General features: G+C 39.5%; 1 protein-coding gene across 2 annotated transcripts; it reads left to right on the plus strand.

Moving 5' to 3' along the window:
- Positions 1-228: 228 nt before the first annotated feature.
- Src64B (Tyrosine-protein kinase Src64B) lies at positions 229-8669 on the plus strand (the record flags this gene model as incomplete). Of its 2 annotated transcripts, XR_002683799.2 has the most annotated exon segments (6): positions 229-1030; positions 1247-1634; positions 1775-2304; positions 2898-3087; positions 3432-3830; positions 6420-8669. XR_002683799.2 is itself a non-coding variant. In XM_022843085.1 (5 exon segments), coding segments are annotated over 5 exon segments (1776 nt in total). In that variant the 3' UTR covers positions 3647-8669.
- Between the last annotated feature and the right edge of the window lie 2732 nt (positions 8670-11401).

Here is an 11401-nt window from a genome sequence, read left to right on the forward strand (position 1 = left end):
ATTATTCAATTTGTAAAAGAGGCTTTGAGAATCCCCATGATTTAACGTGAGCGTTGGCGCCGGCATGAATGCGAAAAGACGTGTGAGGTTTGTGTTTTAGCATTTGTCAGATATTTGTGCCTGTTGAAATTCATACTAACAAAATTTAGCTGTATTACTATATAGTTAGCGTTAGTCACTGTAGCGTGTTTCCAAACGTATTCGTAACCTTTTCTTTTTCAATTTCAGACGGCACTGGGGGCCTTGAGCGTCGTTGTAGACCTCCCACCCCCCCCAGGTGGTGACAGCTGCCGAACGCCTCACTCCACTGCGTCCCGCCCCTGGTATCGTTGAGGTTGCACAACTGCCATTAGCATAATCAAGTGCAGAGTGCAACCTAGCGTCAACGACGAAGCTTTTGATTGCTACTTTTCCAACCAGCGGAGCCGTGGCCTGTGATAACTTTTCCGACTTTATTTTCTCAGCGGAGAATATAAGTTGAATGCACCAAGACGAGTCTGTCGAGAATAGCTATAGTGGTAACTTTTTCCGTTCCTAAAACAATTAGGGATAAATAAGCTAGCCAAAGCGAGCCAAGATGGGTAACTGTTTATCACGTCAAGGCGGCAGCAAGAAGGGCAGCTCTGCCCACGATGGTCATAATGGCGCCATGGGTGCACAGCTAAACAATCAGCAACTGCAACAGACCCCAAATCACCATGCGCAGATGCACCATGGTAGCGGAAGGATGCCGAACATGGCGAGTATGCATGCTGGCACGCCAGGAGGACAAAATAAAGACCACCAACAACAACAACACGAGACGGGTGCGACTTCACACAGCAATAACGGTACGCCGAACCGTGGCGCAGGTGTCGCTGGCAGCGGAAGCGGATCAGGAGAACGATACTCGAAACCTCCGTCTTCCGGCGATGGACTGAAGGAGTCCCGTAGTTCAGGCAGCGCGTCAGCAAGTGGCGGACAACAGAAAGTAGTTGTTGCTTTATATTCATACGAGGCACGTGCGGATGGCGATCTCAGCTTTAGAAAGGTAAACGTGTGTGTAAAAGACGCATATGTTAGGTATTTACTAAGCACTTAACCCATAAGATTTAACTGATTTTTCTATGTAGAACTGGCAATATCCAACCGAAATGGTTCTCAATCAATAATATTTAGATTATTAAATCAGACTGATATTGATATGCCTCACTTTGACCAACTTCTTAATGTGTTTATTATAAAAATGTTAATTCATTTGTGATAGGGTGACAGGCTAATTATCCTCGATGATTCGGATGCCGACTGGTGGTGCGCACGACATAGCGTTGACAAACGACACGGCTTCATTCCACGTAACTTCGTAGCAGCTGAAAAGTCCGTTGAGAGTGAAGACTGGTTCCTCGGCAGAATCTCCCGGAAGGACGCGGAGAAGATGCTCATGATGGACTCCAACCCGCGAGGCACATTCCTTATCCGGCATCGGGAACAAACCCAGGCAGGGGGCTACTCTCTGTCCATTAAGGATTACGAAACCTCAAAGGGAGATCATGTGAAGCATTACAAGATAAAGACGCTCGACCAGGGAGGATTCTACGTAACAACCAAAATGACCTTCAGCTCGCTGCAGCAGCTTGTTTCCTACTATTCCGAGGGTAAGTGCGTGATCGAGTACAACTTACTACAAAATTATTCATGATGTATTTAAGTGCGTACCATCTACTGATTTCTTGCCGAGTTCTTTATAGTTCAGAAATGCACTTGATGGAATCCGTGACGTCTTGGTCGATTTCAGGAGCAAATGGACTTTGCCATCGGTTGACTTTGCCGTGCCCAAAGCCAAAACCGCACGTTTGGGATCTTTCTCCTGAGACCCGACATGATTGGGAGATTCCTCGGGACTCACTGCAGTTGATCCGCAAGCTTGGCAGCGGCAATTTCGGCGAGGTGTGGTATGGACTGTGGAAAAATGCCAAGGAAGTGGCAGTAAAAACACTTAAACCAGGCACGATGGATCCTGCCGCCTTTTTGCAGGAGGCAGCCATTATGAAGAAGTTTCGACATGAGAAACTTGTATCTCTATATGCCGTATGCTCAAAGGAAGAGCCGATCTATATCATCACAGAGTACATGTGCAATGGGTCTCTATTGGAGTTCCTGCGTAAGCAAGATGAAGCTAGCAAAGGTACCAAAGTCAAACTGCCAGTACTGATAGACATGGCTGCGCAAATCGCCTCAGGCATGCAATACCTTGAAAGCAAACAGCTCATTCACAGAGATCTTGCAGCGAGAAACATCCTCGTGGGCGAGAATAATATTGTTAAGGTAAGTTTCTTGAGGCATTGCGATTATTACGCCCACTGGTCTGTGTTACTAACCCATCTTCGGTCCTTCAAGTATGATCTGAAATTATCACAGTATTATTTTAACCCACAGTTCGCATAAAGGCCAAATAAGTGTTTTGTATCTTACGTCCGGTACTGATTTAGTAAATGATTGCTGAAACGGCTGATCCTCAGCGCAAAACGAAGTGTACCAAGACCGGATTTGAGCCTAGATCGCAATGTGTTCCTAACTAACTTCACAAGGCAAACACGTCAGCATTTGTAAGGAAGCTAGCCCCGCTCGTTATATTTTTCCCTTTAGATTCAGTGTTTCTTTGACATGGTTTTAGTTTAAGTGTAGTCAGATGCTACACATGGACTGATCGCGCGTTGTTTGACATCAATTTACTACACTTAAAATATGGGGGACTTGTATGATATTTTCTAAAAGCAAAGGGACGCGGTTTCTAAAAGCTATGTTTGCTCTTATGATTTTCAAAGCACTCAGATCTATGCAGTATAATTTGTGCTACGGTCAAATTGTAATCAATTGCCTTATATGTCTACTCTTTCTTCCGCGACTAATCCGTGTAGGTGGCTGATTTCGGTCTCGCTCGCATCATCGAAGATAGCGAATATACGGCACGTCAAGGTGCCAAATTCCCGATTAAATGGACTGCCCCCGAGGCTGCTCTCTACGGAAAGTTCTCTATCAAATCCGACGTATGGTCGTACGGCATTTTGCTATATGAGCTCATAACATTCGGCCAAATACCGTATCCTGGTAAGTGGGCGTCTTTATTGTATTCCTTTTATCAATGTTATACTGTTATTGATCATTTAACATTACCTAAATAAATTTTTACTATTATCTATTTTTGATAAATATGAGTTCTTAATTTTTCTATCTTGAACTAATTTTTTAGCATACCTTGGCAAACTAGGATATGTATAATGGCGATATATATATCTAACAAGCCTATTTATGCTTATGTTCTTTTTTTTACTTATTATTTTTACATGCACGTGCGAATGGTACAAAACAATTCTCTCAAAGACAATTATATTATGCTGCTTGTAATTTATGTAATTTGCTCACGTCACCCTCTGTCATCACATCCATTGCAGGAATGCCAAACCGTCAGGTGATTGAGTACATCGAACAGGGCAACCGCATGCCAAAACCACAGGGCGTCGAGTGTCCCGATTCCGTTTTTCAGTGTATGATGCATTGTTGGGACGCAGAGCCCGAGAAACGGCCAACTTTCGAATATTTGTTTAACTTCTTTGACGACTATTTTGTGTCGACTGAGCCCAGTTACCGAGACGCAGAAGAGTTCTAACCTGAGGCTGCCGGACGTGCCGGCTGCGATCAACCTAGGCCCTTGGCACCGCCCTCTCTGTCTGGGCTCAAACCCATAATGTCCCATTCCGTGACACGGTCCTCGCTGCACTCAGCTATCACCCCGTCGGTTGGGAACGCTCCACTTCTGCAAAATAACGATTCGGCGTGCATACATTCGACAGGTAAGGCCATACCGGCTGTGATCGCTGATAACAAAGAAGAGGAGGACTTTGGTCTAACATTCTATGGGATCTTCTGACTCTGCCCAAGAGGCACCGGCCATCAAAAAGTGTGTCTAAATGCAAAGCGTGATTCTTTCGACTTTTCTTTGTCATGGCTATTGGCCAAAAATGACTATATCAGCAATAATCGAATGATTAGTTCTTTCGTGGTTCGTGTACCGGGAAATGTCGATAAACTTGTGCGAAAGCATTCTCAAAAGCGATCCTTTATTTTGCCTTAGTCCTGTATCCTTCACCTATAGATAGATACGGCAATATTAATCATATTTGATATGTGAACTTACTAATTTAATAGGATGACGGTTGTTCTGGATTCGTTGTATCTCATATTTTGAAGATGATTTAATTTCAAATTATTTAGACCACTCAATAGCGCTAGGCGGTCGGCTCCCTGAAATCGACGAGTATGTGGCGCACATGATCTTGCTATGGTAGATCAGAAAATAAACAAAAACTAACTGACTCTCAAGCAAGATTAAGACGAACCCACGACGGACAACTGCTATTGTGTAACGAGGAACCAGAACTTGATTGTAACAGATGATTAGACTGGAGGGGGAGCGGGGGGGGGGGATTTGGAAAGAGATCATTTACTTGTTAGAAGGGTTTCTGCTCAATGCTCGCTATGCTCAAACGACGGAACTTTTCTAGCGTGTGACATTTAGGAGTGTGCTATATTTACTATATATTTAACAACGGACTAGGGTTTGTCATGCGCGTGTCAAGCGTAGCCGAAAATGCCGCAGCAAGACGTCCGACTCATCCAAAGAATTCTCACAATAATAATTTTGCAGTTTCCACTGGTCAGTGCCGTAGAAATGGCAATTACAGCCTGCACCGTTGAGCATCGCGTTGGCGAACTCGCACACATACAGCCTCTGAATTACCTTAAAATCGGTACTTTAAACTAAGACCAGTAAGTTTTAGCTTACAGTTTAACTGGAACCTGTTTGTGTGCGAGCGGCTCGCGGATCCATATAACATCACAATGTAGGACACAGCTTTGCAAGGCTCAGAAATCAGAGATTATGGTTTCTTTTAGATCGGCGCGTATATCACCCTAGATACGAAGCGTGTCGGCATCGGTAACTGCGGCTCAGTTTAAGGAAAAGGTATAACACTAAAAGTTCATCCAAAGCAACTAAACATATATCTAGAAGTGACGACTGAACGAAAAGGGCAATATTATCATAATCCATACAGCGCATGATGAGCAGCATTAGCAACAACAAAACACAAGATCAACTCGAAATAGAAGAACGGACGCCGTATTCTAGTGGCCTCCTATTCTTTTCGGTTGTTACTGAACTAACCACAATTTAGGCAGCGACACTGAAGAGGCAAATACGTGGCGCTATTGATACTCGAAGGTCTAATGGGTGGTTACCAACGGACTAGCACTTGCCACAACTGGGGACTGGGTCTAGCGAAACACAATGATATTACAAAGGTGAACACGATAAAAGCGAGCACGCTATGCAAAAAGGAGGCCGGATTACAATGTGTTAGTGGGTGCTATATGATTATAAATAATTAACTCCTTTATTATTAGTACCACTTTTATGGTACTTGAGCCAACTTAAATTTCATCTCTGTAATGAGTGGTTCTAAACTAAGGTTATTTTGTTTTTTTTCGTATGGCATCACGTGATCAATTTGATGTGGGATAATTCAGGTGTATTTAATCTTTTAAAATTTCATAGTTATTCTGCTTGTGTGGGCTTTTGCGGCATGACAGCATATTCGCTTAAGTTCGGTAGAGTTCCGTCACTTTTTCGTTGGATACAGTAACTACTTGAAACTTGCTGCAGCGAACAAAGATCGTTGTCAATTTAGGAGTGAAGAATTTCCGAATATATGTTCCATACCGATGATTTCAATATGGCTCATGGTTGCGGCATTTACTCATGTTTGCGATGCAGAATGTATAGCTGCACTCTTTCTTGATATTATTAAATTCTCTGTTTTTTTTGCTTTTCAAGATGAGATAAGCTAAACAGCCGAGACTGCCACGTCGAGCTCGTGCAATATATATATATTCTATTTCTCCCTAATGCCTATATTATCCCAGCCGTAGAGACGAAAACGCCAGCCGAAATTATGATAACTAGCGCCATCCTTGGAATTCCATTTTTGCTCGTGCCAAACTCAGTTGCATTGAGTTTGATTATTGACCTTGATTTTTCCTAATACCTCTTAACGAATACGCCTGTGCTCCAACTAGATTTGCAGCAGGGCTAGCCAGGACTAGAGACGAGACTGGAGTTTTTTGAGTTGTATAGTTTCTTGAGAATCGCTAGCTGATAGTGAGTGCGGCTGAACAAAGTCTAGCTCACCCTGGTATTATAACAAGAACGAGAGATGCTGCCTAAGCATCCTATCTATGCATGTCTTTCGTCCTGCGCTTAAATCAATAACCTTTCTATTTTTTTTTTTTTTTTTTGAGCAACTAATGTTTTTAAGCTTGAAACAATGATACTGATAATGATCATCGTGTTTAAACTTGTTCGTGTTTTTTTTTTTAAATAGTGAACGCAAGACAAGATAGTGGTGTCAAATTGTAAAAGATTGTGCGCGGTAAACAGTCTCCAGCAAAAGGCACCGTGTTCGATGTACTCCGAGAGAAAAAATGTTGACTTTTTGGAATTAATAAACGTTCGAAACTAACGACTATAATAATGAACACTTCAGTAAAGAACTGTCTTATAATAAAGCATCTTGCCTATTAGGCAGTGCATGTATGGACGATCTTTCAGCCGAAAAGTATGACAAAGGAACTTTTGCAAAAAAATGATAGAACCAACCTCAGACCAGACAACGACGGAAAAGAGTGTAACGACAATACTAACTAAATCCTGTTGATTTTCGCGTATCAGTCGCGGGAATCTGCGGCAAATCTACGCCAGAGAGCGGTGGTCTAGTAGTAATGATCCATACACGGAGAAAGCTGTCCAGCTTTGTACATTTGTGGACGGCGTGTATATAAAAGTACAATGGAATAGTATCATTATTAAAGAGCAAAGGCCAATACGATGGAGTAATGATGCGATATATTTACTGATGATGATGATGATTATTGCTGCTACCGTAGTAAACTTCAAATTCCAGAGGAGAAAATTTCAGCTAAGTAAAAAAAAATACATATACATACAGGTCACGAAGCAAACATGGCTGGCCAAGGTAACTACTGTAGTGACAAATTTACACAAATGAGAAACGGTACTGTTCGATTTTTTGCCAAAAATAACTCAACAAACACGTTTGAGAATTAATATAATTTAGATTAATAGGCAAAATGTTGATTCGAAATGTTATCTAATGGCGGACTTACAAGTCGCACGGGACTATGCACTATGTCTAGCACTGACTGTAAAAGGCATATACGGTTTTGCATACGACCTAAATTCATCTTCATACAAATCAGTCAGAGGAAGAGCGTCCAGGGAAAGTGTGTGTGAATTCAATCATATCAAAACCATAACGACGAACGTTTTTATGATACCGGAACATTATGTATAAGACGATTACGTTCCATAACCAGATACCAGTACGAAGAGCTGTCGGTACCAACATCGTGATTTACAGAGGGAGGGGGCAGCTAAAGTGGGTAATAATTTCAGTGCCCTATTTACGTACAGATCATTTTTTTGATGGCCCGATTAGTGCTACCACGAATGACTGATCAAGAGAAAGAAAGAGACCGAGAGAAAGAAATGAAGAAAAAAAGAAAGAGAGAATCTGAAAAATGGTCAACACACCGATCACAGGCATGATTTGTTTAGAATGATAACTTAGATCCAAACGAATAAAATTATAGGATATACAGAATTTAGTATTATTATTATTATTATCATCATTGTAATAACAAGTGAAGAAAATCGTGAGACGAACAACCAGAACAGGTGAGCGACATGCAAGATATCATAATGAAAATAAATTATCTTAATAAAAATCATATGATTCATGCTAAGATAATTATTCAACAAAAATGCTTCATTAAGTCGAAAGATATGTATATCTATACGATAATTAAACATGATAGATGAGGAAGAGATATAGAGAAGAAATACAAAACATGTTTGAGACGTTAATAAAATAAGAATCATAAACGAACATATATAAGGTAAATAGATAGCAAAGCTATAATGTTCATAACAGCGATAGGTAGGACATTTTCCTTCCTGAATGAAAAACAGAACTCACACGGATGTACTAGCAAATAAGAATATCACCACGTATTACAGTAGATATCCGCAAACATCATGATCTTTTTTTTCTATAAAAAAAAACTCAGAATAAAGATTTTTAAAGCGATCGAGAGGTTTCAGCTTCGAAACTTATTAAATAGCAAAAATAGTCCTATATATGCTAATCAGACTGTGTAGGATGAGTATAGGGTTGCATGCACAACAAAATTTCATTGAAAGGATGGTACATAGCATAGGGAGTTTCCAGAAATGTGATAACAGTGATACATGCACTCGTGTTTTGCAAAGAGTTTCAAGGTCCAGCGTACTATCGGAGTACGGCTGTCGAGGATAGTGAAAAAAAATGCCCAATAATCTTTGAAACGATCGATAAAGCTAGAAAACTATAACGAACACAAAATTTAGTGCTACACTTGACTCTAATTTTGAGTAAACAGTGACAGAGAAAATGAGTTCACTTTTATATATATATATATATATATATATATATACACACATATATATACTTTGTATATATATTTTATTATTAGAATTAAATAAATTGATGATATGACTAAGCGTATGCAAACAATGAGCTTTGTTATTATTTTCTCGTAATTGTGTTATTAGAGCAATGCCGTATAGCAGTTTTTCAGTGAGATTACTTCGTTGATTTGAATTAGTATCTATACACATACATAAGCAATATTCAATTTTTGATTCCTTTTGAAATGCAGCCTGCTTGCAGATTACGTTGATCAGTTTTGCAGTTCTTCATCGTACTCGCGTCAGATCATTTCATAATACTTCAAATAAATAAAGACGACTTCAAATAAATAAAGACGACTTCAAATAAATCGACTACGATCACACAGAAGAAGCAGCAGCTAGATATGTATATGGATATATGATGCGAAGGTTAAAACAGAAACTACTATAACGTTTATCATATCATAGTACCTTCGATAAGCACTTCTATAGGTTAGATTTTTTTTTTTTGTTAATTGCTAAATCTAACTCTATTGTTATGCGTCCTTTGTTCAACTGTATCCGTGCTTGACTCTATACCAACTGGCACTCAATATATTGAACCTCATGGCTTTTTTTTTATGGCAAGTTTTTCATCAATTTTGGTCTGCATGGAACCGGGATGTACAGATTGAAGCATCCAGTTTCAGACGAGTAAATCATGCGGCAAGGTAGAACAAGTGGAAACATTTTATTTTAGCATGCAATGGAATGTAGTGTATGCTATAGCTGTAAAAGTTTAATTTAAGCATATAACGAAGTCATTGCGGCCAGGAAAGGAAGATTGAAAGAACCCATACGTAAAAAAAAACTCAGAATTTTTAGAAACTTGTTTCGGCAATACGTAGCGTTCCATGGCGAAGAACCTTGAACAAAAGTTAAACGACAGGATGACAACTCAACTCCCTTGTTATATAGCTGTGCCAGTTATCAAAAACGAACGAATAAGGTAGCCAAATATCTAACCACCGCGACAGATGGCTGATCATCATTATTATTTGCTTCCAAGTTCTGATGATTTGTTGACAAATTGATTGGGGCAGAGATGCCGATACTTCTTGTAGAAGGATCTAGTGTAAGTGTATCCACAGTCAGAATTGAACAAGAGACAAACGAAAGGTTTACTTAGGTGTAAACAGTTATTCTTTGGCGTGAAGATAGAGCCCGCCCAATTTCGAAAAATAATGGACACAGTTATATCAGAAATGGAACGTATTTTAGCCTCGTTTTCTGAAAAGAAGAATAGACGAACATAGCTAGCGCGAATAAGTAAACTACATCGCGATTCGTCTCGATGCTTTGAAGACTCGTTTCAGTAAGTGCTTTTTTCTGCATACCAAGATGAGGCAGATAGATATAGAGGTTATATATATAGAGGGTATATATATATATATATAGAGGTTATATATAGAGATATATAGAGGATAAAGACTTTTGATTTACTATGGATAGATTAGTAAACAAGATAGACACCCAGCCAAACAAAAATTGATAGCATAATTCAAATACTGGCATCTATGAATGTTACACATTGTTCGGAGCTTACTTAGAACGCTAAATTATTGTATAGCTTATCTATCCGCAACAGTTGAATTCCGAGGCCCATCGGATTAACTCACGGAAAAGGATGACATAGATTTTTTTATGGATATGGTCATTACGGTTAGGGCCAGTCAAAAGTCATCACTGACGAAATAAGCTAGTACGGTATCGTTTCGTACTAGTAGTCAGGTAATACGGAAAAAGCTATTAAACATACAAGTTGTACTTTAATTCCTGCTACGTGGACGATTACCAGATTGAGGAACTCCATCAACCGATTTTACTTGACATTCCTGGCTGATATATAAGCCTCCACTGTGTATTTTTGGAAGTAAAAAAACATTTAAATGTTTAGAAAAGATATATTACAGCACCGGGCGCCTCTGTTACCTATGATTATGATTTCACTACAAAACAAGCCGCTGAGTTTTTGTTATCTCTCGTTCATACATCAAGTCGGACAGATCACGATTATAAAATCAAAGAAATATTGCATGCATAGATGGGGATCTATAATTTTTTTCTTAGTGATTAGCAATTTGCCATTTACAAATGCGAAAATTCAATACTAAGTGCCTACGATCGGCACTCAGAATGATTAGAATCGGCAGACGTACTAAAAAACAGAGGGGTGAACTGTGTTAACTTCACGTATGACGCGACTCACTCTGAACGAGGAATATATGTCTATTGATGAATAAGAGAATCGTCATTTTTACAAAATTGCGCCAAGGATCCTTAAGACAATTTATCAAGCTTACCCTGGCCCTGTGCGGATAAAAAGGATTACAATATTACACGGATACTGGCCGTATAACGATGAAGACGTTCAATATCCTATCTGTGACTGCCAAACGCGAAGAAAAATCATGTTAATCTACGTTTGCAGTCTTGGCCTACGCCAAATGCTCTCTCGATTCCGCTATCTGCAGACAGGTGAACCAAGCTACTTTAAATTAAGATATTCCTAATTCTGATGAATTCTTATAACGCATGGCCAAAAGTATGTATGATGAATGCTACGACGCCCACACTAAACTAGAAAAGCGTTCGACTCATTCATCAATATATTCAAGATATTCATCAAAATAAATGTCTTATAAAGTAGAAATATAGTATCTCAGGTAGCCGTGGAAGTATACTACTCGTAAGATATTTTCTAATATTATTCAGTTGAAACACATGAAGAAATCCTTTCACACACATGAAGTCATTGCAAAAACCCGGCATTTCTTTATATATATATATATATAT

Source organism: Varroa jacobsoni, unplaced genomic scaffold (assembly GCF_002532875.2).
Source record: "Varroa jacobsoni isolate VJ856 unplaced genomic scaffold, vjacob_1.0 scaffold_1038, whole genome shotgun sequence".
Lineage (NCBI taxonomy): Eukaryota > Metazoa > Arthropoda > Arachnida > Mesostigmata > Varroidae > Varroa > Varroa jacobsoni.